Genomic DNA, 14,049 nt, shown 5'->3' with positions numbered 1-14,049 from the left:
CAATTTGACCTATTGAATATCTAAAGATCGGATCTACTCAAGTGTGAAACTTCAATGATCAGATCATCCGTGATCACAAATATGTAATTTAGGGCTATCTTAAAAAAAAAAGCTTTTAAGGTACTTTTGAGTCACAGTTTTGCTTAAAAAGTGATTAGATCGGTCCTAGATACAAGGGATTTCTACTTTTGATATTCTTTAGGTTTTAAAAGTGTTCTCAAGAAAACTGCTTTTCAATTATGAATAAGAAATTCCCTTTCCTACTCCTCATCATCTTTTAAAAGCTTTGGTACATTCCCTCCATTCATGTTTAATGGAGTAACAATTTTTTTTTTGAATATTTGAATTCCTTGCCAAACCTGTACCTTCCTGTGAATTCAACGTGGTTCCCATTTTAACTACTACAGTTTATTCACTTCTCCACTAATCATATCTCCATAAGAAGGCAATCCATTGGAGACTTGGAGTAGAAGCGTCTCATGACCCAAAATTACAAATAATATATATATATATATATATATATTTAAGATTGGAACATTTGATGCTCAGAAGTGATCAAAGATGTTCATAATCCATATGCCAACTGATTAGAGAGGCTGATGCGATATCCATCTCTCAAGCATAGTTCTGCATTCGGCAGGCTTGAACTCATAAGCAACATGGCCTCCTCCCTTCACCCGAAAAAAAGAAAAAGAAAAAAGGGGAGCTAGTTAGTCCCAAGAATGTTCTAACCTTGTTGTTAGTCGTTACCATGTAAACAAATCTTGCACTGAAGCAATAGAAACAGGAATTTCTTGCCTTCACTGTTGCAAATGTCATCTTATTTGCGTAGGTCCTTGTGTAACTGGAAGCAGGAAAACAGAACAAATTTAGATGAGTTGGGTAAAGTCATCTTTTTATCTCGTGCTAATGGTGGTGTAATCAAGAAAAGAAACATTGTTCAATTTTGAACCAAACCCGGCAACTTGGCCTTCATGAATCCACTGTCTCCAATCGTCAATAATTGGGTAATGTAGAGATCTTATCCACGCTTGAGTTTCAATGTGCGGGCCCGACAGATCATGGTCACCACTGAATCACAAAGAACTCCACTTTCAGTACTTAAAATCACTGCTGTTAACCTACATGCATCAAGATTCAGAGCTAGGTACCAAACCTGTATATAAGGGATCTATATCCTTTAGTGCTAAGGTTTGCATGATATGGTACAACACTCCCTGCATTTTCTGTGTATGGCAAGGGATAGCTGCAGCTTACCCACTGTCCGATAGTTTCCTGCAATGTGATTACAGAAATCAGTTCAGGCTTGCTTCGGCATTCAAATGCTACATACCATAGTGCTCGATTTAGACATACCCTTCGCACATGGAGGGCCTCTTGGACGCTCTTGTTGTTAGCCCAGTGATCAACGAGCGTAATCCATTCCATCTACGATTGCCAGTGAACAGAATAAACGGCGATCAGTTGTGCTACCAAGAACTGATGCTCTTATCCACGAGTTTACATAGAACGATACTAGTAGCATCTTACTCGACATTTGACTGGAGTAGATTCCCGAACGTCTAGCTCTTCAAACTTCTTATACAACATTTGTATAATGGATCTCCCACCAGTAAATAATTTATTTGGCTCTCGTGAAAGGGGAGGGCATACGGGAATCAAGATCTGTTGATCGTCAATATTACGAACCAACTGCAGAAGCAAATTATTAACACCATCACTCTGGTTGCCCGTTCCATTATTCTGATTCTTCCCACCTTTTGTAGCCCGCAAATTAAAGGGAAGGGGTAGGAACCAATTGTCAATACAACCGTTTCTGGAAAGTGTGTTATTGTTTGAATAAATTAGAGTAATTCATTGTTAACTTCTACAATTTCGCAACAGAAGTATGATGTTCGATCAGTGCTGGTGTAAGCCCCTAACAATAACTGCAACTCTGTTACGAAATTGTACGAGTAAGTTACAATGAATTACTGCTTGTTCAAATGATATTACACTAGTCAGAAACGGTTACACTGACAATCCTTAACTCTGTCCCTCTTACTTGAGTTTAGGGGACGCTTTAAGTAAATCCATTAGGCCTTGCCTAATTTTTGAAAATAGTCACATAAAAATTGCATAGATATGGTTGCTTGCCTCATTGTATGCCTGCATATTTTTCGAACACGCTGCATTACTGGGATCTATGATTTCATATTCCCCTTTACAGTTAACCTTCAAGGACTGCATTGTAAATATACAGGTCAATTAGAAAATCACGGGTAATTTTACATTGTAAGAATGCATGTGACAAATGACAGTGTTCTGAGATATCAATAGGTAACAAACAAAGGAAATAAGTTACCTCATAGAGTTCATCAGAAATCAGCCCCATCCCATAAGCAAACGGAACCCTATAGTTCAGAATTCCTGAAACCTTCGTTACTGGATTTCCGAGTATGTATCCCTGAAGCCATAAATGGAAACGTCTCAGTTTTAAACTTCAGGATGTTAAATTTTTCTCCAAATAGTATGTAATCAATCAAGATTAGGTAGACTAGAAAAGAGAAGATCATCAAAGGTATAGACCTTAAGATCAATACGTGGTTCAATGCCGTCCTCATTTCCTGGAATAACACCAAAATACATGTAAGTTTTAGGGCCTTAATAGTCATAGAGCAACAAAGTATTGATCCTATACTCTCTGTATCTAACAAACTTCAACTGATCATCTTGTAGCAGGAGATAATGTAGAAATCTGAACTGGTCAAAGAAACGTTTTCTTGCTTTGTTCTGGAGCGTTTTATAACTTAACATATGGACAGAAAAGAATAAAAAGCCTGCAAATTTCTGAGGGAACTTTTAACCCTTTCCCCCCCTCCCCCCCTTAAAGCTCTGCATTATGTTAATAAAACCCATTTAGCTCAAGGTGGCAACTATATTCCTACCTAAAGAGACTTCGCATATACTACAAGCTTACAGAAAGCATTTATAGTATATTCAGATCTCTTACAATGCCTATGTATCTCTGCATAACAATTTCAACAATCAGATTGTAACACAACCGAAAAACTTCCCTAGGGTAAAGAGCCACATTGAAAAAATCTTACCATTTGATATAAGTTGAGTTAATATTGGAACAGGAATGCCCCCATATGAGATTCCACTAACATAGAATGGATTCGACTTGTACTCTGGGTGATCATGTAGCCACTGCAATATAATCAACATCAAAACCAATCTTGTAAAAGGTAAACATCTTTTTAACTATAATTTCTTTCCCATTTCAAGGGAAATTAAGCTTTTAACTCGAGGTTCAAATGGGTAAAAACGCAACAAATATCGTCCACCCAAGCCTCTATAATTGGCAGTCGCAATTGCACTGTGTACTATAGGCACTCGCAAACCAATTGTAGACATTAAAATACAACAACATGCAAAAAGACAATAAATTGCCTCGCTTATTGAAATTTGTACCCAAAATTGAATTGTAAGCATCAAATTCAAAATTAGTCATCTTCCACTATCTTTTCAAGGTAAAACTGTAAGTTCATTGATATTGGACAAGTTTGTACAAGAGATAGAATATTTCATAGGAGTCCGTATACATGTTAAACTAATTATCATAGGAGTCCGTATCAGAACATTTCACTAACTAAACACTGTGAGTGGGATATTCCATTCTAGAGATTGCCACATTTCATGAGACTTTGGGATCTTTCCCCATGCAAGAGCTCCTCCTCTACTATGGCTTCCATGATGCTAACTGTCGAAACTACCATAGCCAGTTATTATTGATGTAACTTTTATTCATCTTCCACTGTCAACTGTTCTATACAATCAAAACCGTGTTCATCGAGAACTTGAATCCAATGGAGGCAATTTTGGGAGGGCTACGCAGGATTCCGCTATTCAGAAGGAAAATAATTAAATGATAGTACACTGGTCTTTTTGCATAATAAAGGGTCTAGAGACAAGTATGGCATTTTCCTTGTTAGTAATTGTCCAACGTTCCATGAAGCCTTATGATTCATTAATTAGCTGAGTGATGGGCGTGTACCTTCCTGATAAATTCATAAGCTTGATCAGAGGCTTGAAAATCTGAAGATTGAGAAGCTTCTGCAGTCTTAGCATAAGAAAAACCAGTTCCAACTGGCGAATCCAGAAAGATGATGCTTACAACCTAACAAGTAACAAGAAATGATTCTCAATCTTGCAGTCAACTCGAATTCTTAATCTTGAAAGTTACGTTTGTTTGGATAAAGATTATTTGAACATTATTTGAAAAAAAAAAATTTTGGAACCTTATTTATACATGTATCTCAACAACCTTTTCATCTAGGATACATCACATCATAATAAATGCTAAATAACACTTCTATGAGTCTAAGATATACTCATCAACTTAAATCTCTTTTTCTCTCGCAGGAAAATAAAATAAAAGAAAAGAGAAACTCAATTCTTGAGTTTACCTTGGTCCAAGTAGAGGGATTTAATACCAATTTGGGCAGAGTGCCGTCGAACGACAATGGCTCCAAAATTACTGGTCCTGCAACAGAAAATCACGGCCAGTGACTTGATCAAATGCTGGCACTTGAACATTAAAGACAAATAAAGATTATGGCTCCATTTGAATTACCTGTTTTTAGGAACATTTTTCAAAAGCTTTATTATATATTTTGGACTTTTTAATTTGATGTGAACGTGTAGTTAGTTATTGTACAGATGTTTGTAGCAGTTGCTACTGGCGACAAATGGATGCTATTCAATAAAATTAATACTTTTACCCAAAAAAACAAAACAAAAGACCAGAAAGCTTCGTCAACCAGACAACAACGTCTTTTGTCTTTTTTGCAGAGTTTCAACCAGAAAGGCTGTTTGCAGAGTTTCAAGATTATACGCAATCAAGATCAAAATAGTGCCGCAATTGTTCTTTTTTTTTTTTGTGACACCTACTGCAAAGTGTAAGGCATTAGAATTCACCTATCCCAAAGAAAAGTGGAATAAATGAACTGCAGCCAGGGCCTCCATCTAACCAAATGATAAGAGGATCCGATTGAGGATTTGACTCTGACTTGATAAAAGCGTAGAAGAGCTGCACATCCTCTGATTCACCAGCTCCAATATACCTGATAATATCAAAAAATGGATCAACTATTTCTTCTAAGTTTTGATCAATGTTAATTTCTAGTGTTATTATATATATGTTATACTTAGTGGCTCACCCGGTTTCGAGTTCAAAGGGGAGGGGTCCTTCAAATCCTGGAAGAAACTTAACTATGGAACCAGCCATAGCAAGGTTTGAACATGCTTGAACATAAACTAGCAGCAAGAACAGGTTGCAGAAGATAGGATGCCTTAGGAGCACCTGCAACTTCTCCATTGAGCTTGGCCGATCTCTCGTTTTGGGAACTAGGCAGAGCAACTTTAGACTCCAGGCACTTGGATAGAGTTCTTCGGCGAACTCTATATACGAGCATCTCCGGTGGAGTATCATGGGAGGTATAATATCTCATGAGTCATTACACGGGCCGTGTCATGAGTCATTACACGCATCATTATTCTAATGATGCGTGTAATGTTGAAAAATGGTGGGCTCGACTGGAGCACGGATCAATTTGGTTTGGCATGACAATGACCGGAGCAACGGAGTTCAATTAATTAAATAAAAAATTATTAATTAAGTATGGATTATTAGCGTATTTTCATATGGGTTTTTAGTCTAATTTTTAATAGACAATTTTTTTTTTACTATTTTGTTTACAGTAATCCTCTATAAACATCTCAAAATATTTAATGTACACGTCTCTTAATATTTAAAAACAAACAAATTCTTCACCTTTTTCCATCATTTTCTTCCTCCTCCCCCACCTCAACCCGCCACTAGCTTGCCGACATCACCAGCCTGCAACCTCCTCTTCCGCCCCTCCTCCCTCTCCTCTCCTCTCCCTCCCCCTACATCCCTCCCATAGTACATCAAAATTCCACATAGCGCTCAAAAGCAAACAGGACTAGATAGTTAAGAATTCCTTGAACTTTAGTAGCTGGATGTCCAAGTATGTATCCCTGAAGCCATAAAGGGAAATGTCTCAGTTTTAACCTCGGGATGGTAAATTTTTCTCCAAATAGTATGTAATCAATCTAGCTTATGTAGACTAGAAAAGAGAAGATTATCAAAGGTATAGACCTTAAAGATCAATACATGGTTCAATGCTGACCTCTTTTCCTGGAATAACACCAAAATACAAGTAAGTTTTAGGGCCTTAATAATTAATCTTATACTCATAGAGCAACAAATTGTTGATCCTATACACTTTGTATTTAGCAAACTTCAACTAATCATCTTGTGGCAGGAGATAATATAGATTTCTGAGCTATTGAGTCCAACATGAAAGAGTACTAATGCAATTAATGAAGGTATAAAGGATCCCATAAACTCGCATCCTAAGTATCTCCTAAATGGAAGTTTTCAAAGAAACGTTTTCTGTCTTCATCCAGAGCGTCTTATAACTTAACATATTGACAGAAAAGAGTAAAACGCAGGAAAATGTCCCTAAACTTTAGGTCATAGATACATTTCGTTCTCAAACTTTTTAACATGACACATTTAGTATTTAAATTGTCAATTGCTGACCAATTTCATCTTCAAATGAAAAATTAATCAATTTAAACACTTGAATGAAATGTTGCTTGTCAATGAAAGGTTGGTGTTTTCCCAACCTGCACCCATTGAATGAAAGGTTGATGCTATTCCAACCTCGGGCCTGATGTGAATGGGGAATTTTCAGTTTATTCTACATCAACTGTGGAAGGGAAAAGATATTTGGTTATACGTGTGAGGGAAAACTTTAACTTTTGAGATAGCTTTTGTGATAAAAGGGCCCAATAATATGTAACACTAGTGATGGCAATAAGGGACACCCGTCCCCCCATGGGTTGATATGTTGAATTTTTGTTAGTTATTATGGAAGCAAATAGCTACAGGATCAAATTTTTATCATTCCCCTGCAAACTCCCTGACGGGAGCTAGGCGGGGTAAGGGCAGGGGCAAAGGATGGAGTGGGTGTATGGGGAGATATTTGGCACCAGGACGGGAGACGGGAGAGGGATCTCCCATCCCATTGCTTTCCCTACCCAGCATTGTTATCGGAGCATAGTAATGACAACTCTTCCCACTAGACAATTAAATGCAATGTTGTCCGTCGAATGAAAGGTTGATACTATTCTAACTTAAAGACCCGATATGTGAGGAGAGGAGACAATTGTGAAAGGTGCAGGATGCCTAGTTCTAATGTGTGAGGGGGAAATAACACCTAACAGATTTTATTTTATTTTTACGGGAGAGGGATCCCCTGTCCCGTTGCCATCCCTACCCAGTATTGTTATCGGAGCGTAGCAATGGCAACTCCTCCCACTAGAACCTTGAATGCAATGTTGTCCGTCGAATGAAAGGTTGATACTATTCCAACTTAAAGACATGATGTGTGAGAGGAGACAGTAGTGAAAGGTGCAGGATGCCCGGTAATAAAGTGTGAGGGGAAAATAGCACCTAAGAGATTTTAACTATATCTATGATTGAACTAGCATGTACTAAGATTTAAGAGTACAATTCCTTCTGCTCCATTGGTACGTTGGACCCACAAATTTTAAGTTTCTTGTGTAATTGTTCAATCATCTCAACCAGACTCATTTTTTTTTGACAAATTGGACCCACAATTTTAAGTTTCTCGTGCAATTGGACCCACAAATTTTAAGTTTCTTGTGTAATTGTTCAATCATCTCAACCAAACTCATTTTTTTGACAAATTGGACCCACAATTTTAAGTTTCTTGTGTAATTGGACCCACAAATAGTAAGTTTCTTGTGTAATTGTTCAATCATCTCAACCAAACTCATTTTTTTGACAAATTGAACCACACAGGTCGGTTCAACCGATTGAAACAGAAGCAAATATGGGATGAATCTAGTTGAAAGGATATAAAATAGGTTAAAATCGGATCAATCCCATGGTGGAACCTAAGCTTGCTAGAGATTGAAATATAAATTAGACTAACGTACATAATCTTCTTTATCTTGCTGAAAAATTGTCCACGGTTTCATTGTATGGTTGACTTCTAGTTACAGTTCGTCCTTGTTTTCACCGTAAGATTGGCTCTCTATTATTATTCGTCAACATTTTCATTGCATGGTTAATATCATATTTTACGCCAACCACAACCCGCCAACTTTCCATGTCTTCCGTGTTGGACTTAGATCTTGTAGTATTTGTGACTGACCCTGTGTCTCAATCCATTAGATCTAATAACTTTGCCTCCACAATACTTTAAATTTTGTGTGAACTAAGTATGTGCTTATTTATTACCAACACTCTCTTTAACTCTCATAATTCTCAAAAGCATATGGTTTCAGTTCTTCATGTTAATAGTCTAGAACTATATCAATATCTGTTAGATCATAGTGAAATTTATTAAAAGGATATTGGAAAAGTAAAAATTAGATACTCCGAAGATTTTCCAAAAGTTATGAATCAACGCATAAGTACTCAATAAACCCTTATGAAGAATACGACATATGAAACAATACTACATAAAAGCATGAAAAGTTTAATTAACTAAGATTAAGACTCTAAGAATTGGAGGACTTGGATTTAAATCCTTCTTTCCCCTTCCCCCTACTCGTTTCTTGCATTCCACCCCTCTCTTGTCCAAAAACAATAATAATAATAATTAACTTGCCTACTAAAGAGTACAACATTTATATTCATTCCAACATAAAGGCGTGTAAAGCCTAATTAACTTTAAAAAGTTAATTAAATCAATTAAGGGCAAAATTTGAAGAAAACTCTAAAGAGTTCGAGTCAAGGCAGGAATCTTCCTTAACTTTAGGGTTAATTTTTGTATAGAAAGGAAAATATGGAAAGTTGATGGGGTTAAAAAAAAAAAGATGCGGTTCGGGGAGAGAAGAAGAAAGGGTCGTTTGAGCCTTCCTTGCTGCTAGGTCGCCGGTACAACATCGGCGACCTCTTGGCTAAACAAAGGCCAGCCATTTGATAAGGAAGCCACGGCAGATCAAGACAGTAGCAGCGGCAACCGCTGCTACTGCCGCACATGGTAGCAATGGCAGCGGCAACAATTTCAGAGAGAGAAAGAGAGCCGGCGGCTTTGGCCGCTGGCAAGGAAGAAGAAGGTGATGATTAATGGTAGGTTTTCCAAGGAAGTATCCCTAAAGCAATCAATTTAACAACGCCACGACATGTTACCAAGAAGTATAATTATGTAAAATCTAGATAGTGAGTTTTGGAGCCGGAATAGAAGATGTAACTTTGTGCCTAAGTGTTTTTATCTTGCTACATAGATTAAGGGGAAAGAAGGTTATGACATATATAGACGTTAAGATCAATATGTGGCTCAATCCTAGCATCGTTACCTGCAATGACACCAAAATGAATCAAGTTTTATGAGATAATTTTTCATGTGTTCATGGAGCAATAATTTGTTGCTCCTATTTTTGTTTTCAGCAACTTGAATGGATCATGCTGTGACAGGAGATTAAATTTTCTGAATTATGAGATCCAACTTGAAGGAGTAATGCCATCAAGATATTAAAAAAATCCCAGAAAATTGCATCCCTAAGTTTTCTTCTTTACACTTCATGAGTACTTCATCAAAGGTGAGGAGGAGAAGGAAAAAGGGAAAGATACCAAGAGAAAAGAATAAAAAGCTTAAAAACTCCTTAGTAAAGTTTTTAATTGATTTTCCTCTTAAAACTCTGCTATCAGGTGCAAGCATGAAATATCCCTAGCTAAGAAGCTTTTCGGATTCACAAGCTTATAAAAGAGCATTAATAGTGAATTTGGATCTCTTTAGAAGGCTATATATCTGCATAATTGCTACTCTCAGTTTGAAACTTAACTGTGAAACTTGCCAAAATCGAGAACAACATTTTAACTGGATGGAACTAAATTTTAAATGGAGTCCTTTAACTGTGAAACTTGCAGTTGTGCCGCCCATCTTGCAACATTTTAACTGTGAAACTTGCAGATCTCAACCATGTACTTTAATTTCTCTTTTTTTCCTTTTTGGATCGATCATAACAGTTTAAATTTTGCCAACAAAATAAATTTTCGAGAAGTCAGATTCAGATAATGTTACATAACAATAACATAACACATACTTTTAATTGTGAACAATCTTATTATTTCATGTCATTGTTACGAAATTATATAACTTGTGTCTTGTATACGATGCGAATTATAATTTGTCACTAAAGCTTTATACCATTTAGAAACTGGTTGCGCAATCATTTTTGCCCCAGATTTTCTTCTTCTTTATTTTAAGCTAATTTTCTTGTCTCCTTTTTTTTTTTTTTGTTTGGATCATTTAGAAATTTTCTTTTAAGTATGAGCCATTTCATAATTTAAGTTGTATTTAATATGCTACTTACAGATGGGATACAAGATAGACGCCCTCTAGCCAATTCTAGATCTTTGGCCATGTACCAGTACCCTAGTTTTGAAAAATTCAAAATCGCCCAGATACATAGACTCAATATGACATTGTACGGTCTGGGCACTAAAGGTAACATTTTCAGACAGAAGAGAGAAGATTTGGGGTAAAGGATTTAGGGAAACTATAACAATAATCTGAACAGGTAGTGGCTAAATATGCTTTCCTAGCAGTTTTTTTTTTTTTTTTTAAATCTTCGATGACCTTGAGTTCTTTTTTGTTTCTATTTTTTTATGTTGACTCTTTTATAGCTTGATATCCTTTATAGGGCAATAAAGAATGTATTGTTAGTTATATTTGGTTTCTGAGGGGTCATGAGCTATTGGAAGGAAATGATTTTCTTTAGCATTTTTTTGTGATGCAGCCATTGGGATGGATCCCTGAATCTTTGGTACATAAAATTTTTGGTACTTTACAAGATGTAGATAGTTCCTTTTTCTGTAATTGTTTTCCAGATAAATTTAAAGATAGTACTGTTGATGGCCTTAGCCCTTCTTCCCTTAATCTAACACGTTGGCCACGCCAGTTTCTAGAATCTTCCTGGGATCAGTTATAAGGTTGATAAATTCTGGAAAAAAAAAAAAAAACAAAATCATGGTTGCAGGATGGCTTTGATACTAGAGGTACAGGGTATATAAATAAGGGATGAAGCATGCTGGGAGAGGTATATTCGTTTGGCAGATGGCAGAGATAGACATTAAACGAAGATGTCCTATAGTCAAGTGATGTATGATACTTCCTATCCTAATGATACTATACTAGGAGGCATAAACCGCGCGGTGCGCGGTGGTATAGAAAGAGAAGATGCCCAGGCAAGCATACAATGTGGAAGGAAAGTAACGGAGGAGGATATACTTGCTTAGGCCAATGGGGGTTTATTTTTTTACTTTTTTTGGTATATGGGTTACACAAGAGCACAAAATAAGCAGTAATATACAGCACTTTTAGGAAGGCTGGAGGCCAACAGAACAATATACACAATGGAAACAATTTCATAAACAGAAAGTTCTTTAAAATAGAGGAAGAGACAGAACTACAATGTATTCGCAAATACAATCGAAGCACTTAGTAATCTAATATGGACTAAGCTAGCTGAACAGTAAAATTAAAATGCCATGGATATAGCTTTTCAATGCCTTTTTTGTTGAATATGATAACGGCAAAGGAGGTGGCCGACTGTGGAATAAAAAGCAATATGTCTCCAGGGCAAAGAGCATGTTCGACTGCAAAAGTGGCCCAATTTTTGTCAAGGGATCTCTGTTCCATGCCGATGCAATACGTTTTATAGCCACTTGTAAGAATTATTGTTGGTGTTGTGTTTTCATGTAGTCGAAGGTCAGCATATTGTGGAAGGGCCTATTTTTAAAAAATACATATGTTAGATTAGCGAAGAATGCAGTTGTAAACAAGTTGTATAAAGGAAAGCACTTACCAATTGGTACTTAGAGCGACTTGTATAAAACTGGTAGAAAGAAACGAATGATGTCCAATCGTGCTGAAAAAACTGATTTATCAAGGACGTGATAGTACATGAAAAGGGCTGGTGTCCGAACACAAAACCAGATGCTTCAACATTGGATGTAACGTTTGAAAGCATAGACAACGGAAGTGTCCACGGCATGAGAATATGTGATTGGAAAGTGCAGAAAGCCATGGGATCATAACATGCAAATTTTGGTGACAAAGTGAAAGCAATGACTCATTCTCATAGGGGAAAAAACCAGCAAACAACATTACATTTTACAAATGCATAAATACCAGAAAAATTAGCAGTACCTCTTTATCAGCCTGATATAAATGGTGAGAATTGATACCTATCAACTTCTCGGCCTCATCTCCCATGGCTATTGCATTGAATTTTTTCATGGATAGAGTGCAATAATGATTCATTAATCCAGAACTTCTATAACATTTTTTTTATCACTGTCACATAGTAACACTAACAGCCATATCACAGGAAGATTTTGAATGGTCATCAATTTCCAAGACTTTACAACTTCAATCTGGAGGAACCTTACCGGGAAAAAGGCAAATAGGCAACAAAATCACCAAGATTTCAATCAGCCATTTTGTTTGGTTTCTTTTGCATCAAGACTATTGCGTTTTTTTTTTCCATCTCTAACCTACGCTTTAAAAAAAAGGAAAAGGAATAAGGAAAAGCACTCCATTACACAATCAACAACGCTAAAAGCAAAGGAAAAAGGTATACAACACAGCAAGCAAGAGGGAAATCTGATAGAAACAAAGGGAAAAACATAAGCCCGGAAGAGGATAAATGCAACAAAAGAACAATTTACCGGTGAAAAAAATTTAAAAAACAATGAAGACAGTACTGGGGAAAACGAAGGCAAAAGCACAACAGCCAGGCACTACAGCAAACATTAAAGAGGAAAAAAGAACGGGAAAAAGGAAAAAATGTAAGCGAAAAAAATCACCTTGGATATTTTGTGCGGAAAAAATGTAAGATACGCCATGAAAAAAATATCCAAGCAACACACAAAAAAAGCGAAAAAGCAAAAAGCATCTGGCCAAAAAATGTAGAAAACACAGAGCAAATGAAGAAGCCAGTTCCGGCGCTAGCAAGACGTCCGAGGGGAAAAAGAGTAACAAGCAAAATATGGGAAAACAAACAGAGCAGCTAAATGAAAAGCTTCGGAGCCGAGGGACGAATCTTTCAGAAGCAGAGCCAGCTGCAGCCAGGTAATTAGAAAAATGAAAAAACAAGACCGCACATTTGCTTGACTAAACCCCGAGGGAAAAAGATATCAAAAAACAACACAGGCAAGCTTTCGAGGGGGAAAAGAGGATACCGTCGAAGAAATGGAGAAAAACAGAGCAGGGAGACGAAAAAAGCTTCAGAGCCGGGGGAACGAATCTGTCAAACGCAAAACACCATCGCCCTTTATCCTCGAACTGCATGCAAGAAATTAGAAATAATAAGGCTAAACAGTAGCTTGACTAAGCCCAGTGAAAAAAAAAAGATATAAAAAAAGAACACAGGTAAGCAGAACCAACCACGAACGAAGCTAATGCTGAGCAGATCTCAGAAGCAAAACACCAACGGCCTGTATCCTCGAACTGCATTCAAGTAATTAGAAATAAAATAAGGCTAAACATTAGCTTGACTAAGCCCAAGGGAAAAAAAATAAAAAAAAAACCCAGGTAAGCAGAACCAACCATGAACGGAGCTAATACTGAGCAGAGGGAAAATAAAATAGCTGGAAGAAAAGCACCAAAGTGAATAATGCTTGGAGAGCAAGAAGCAAGGTTCAAACCCATTAATGCTCGGGCTGAAAGGCTGAAAAGGCTGAGGAGTAAAAGTAAAAGTACAACAGGTACACGAAGGCTAGCTGGATCAGTGAAATGGGAGCGGCCAAGGGCTAGCTGGATTCTGATACACAGCAGTGGAGAACGTCATGGAACAAGATGACGAAACTAAACTACGAAAACGACATCGCTTTACTTGCCAGGATCCACGCACAACGCACGTGAGAGGACGACCAAAACGAAGAAAAACCATCCACGTCAGAAGAGCCCTTCGGCTCTTATTCTACTTATGTTGAAA

General features: G+C 37.1%; 1 protein-coding gene across 3 annotated transcripts; it reads right to left on the bottom strand.

Annotated features, from left to right (window-relative positions):
- Positions 1 to 372: 372 nt before the first annotated feature.
- LOC113759385 (serine carboxypeptidase-like 2) lies at positions 373 to 5,398 on the bottom strand. 3 transcript variants are annotated; one of them, XM_027301964.1, is made up of 14 exons: positions 5,205 to 5,398; positions 4,963 to 5,108; positions 4,452 to 4,528; positions 4,040 to 4,162; positions 3,090 to 3,192; positions 2,569 to 2,615; positions 2,345 to 2,446; positions 2,137 to 2,223; positions 1,531 to 1,692; positions 1,357 to 1,428; positions 1,157 to 1,275; positions 958 to 1,071; positions 733 to 844; positions 373 to 627 (listed from the first exon to the last, which is right to left on the bottom strand). In XM_027301964.1, exons 1-14 carry the CDS (start codon positions 5,360 to 5,362, stop codon positions 616 to 618), a joined length of 1,434 nt encoding a protein of 477 aa, XP_027157765.1. In that variant the 5' UTR covers positions 5,363 to 5,398; the 3' UTR covers positions 373 to 615. The 3 variants fall into 3 exon arrangements, with proteins under 3 accessions (XP_027157765.1, XP_027157761.1, XP_027157773.1); XM_027301960.1 differs by having other exon boundaries at positions 373 to 671; positions 799 to 844; XM_027301972.1 differs by having other exon boundaries at positions 373 to 671; positions 799 to 844; positions 2,569 to 2,606; positions 5,205 to 5,397.
- Between the last annotated feature and the right edge of the window lie 8,651 nt (positions 5,399 to 14,049).

Source organism: Coffea eugenioides, chromosome 1 (genome assembly GCF_003713205.1).
Source record: "Coffea eugenioides isolate CCC68of chromosome 1, Ceug_1.0, whole genome shotgun sequence".
NCBI lineage: Eukaryota > Viridiplantae > Streptophyta > Magnoliopsida > Gentianales > Rubiaceae > Coffea > Coffea eugenioides.
Note: the sequence above shows the minus strand (reverse complement) of the source record. Positions and strands in the feature narration are given on the sequence as shown.

Bases quoted from the DNA above. Each gene is read 5' to 3' on its own strand.
- LOC113759385 (XM_027301960.1), bottom strand. From the start codon at position 5,362: ATGGAGAAGTTGCAGGTGCTCCTAAGGCATCCTATCTTCTGCAACCTG. The intron at 3,193-4,039 runs GTACACGCCCAT...ATTATATTGCAG, and splicing joins CTTATGAATTTATCAGGAAG to TGGCTACATGATCACCCAGA. The intron at 1,429-1,530 runs GTAAGATGCTAC...TGGCAATCGTAG, and splicing joins CTACTCCAGTCAAATGTCGA to ATGGAATGGATTACGCTCGT.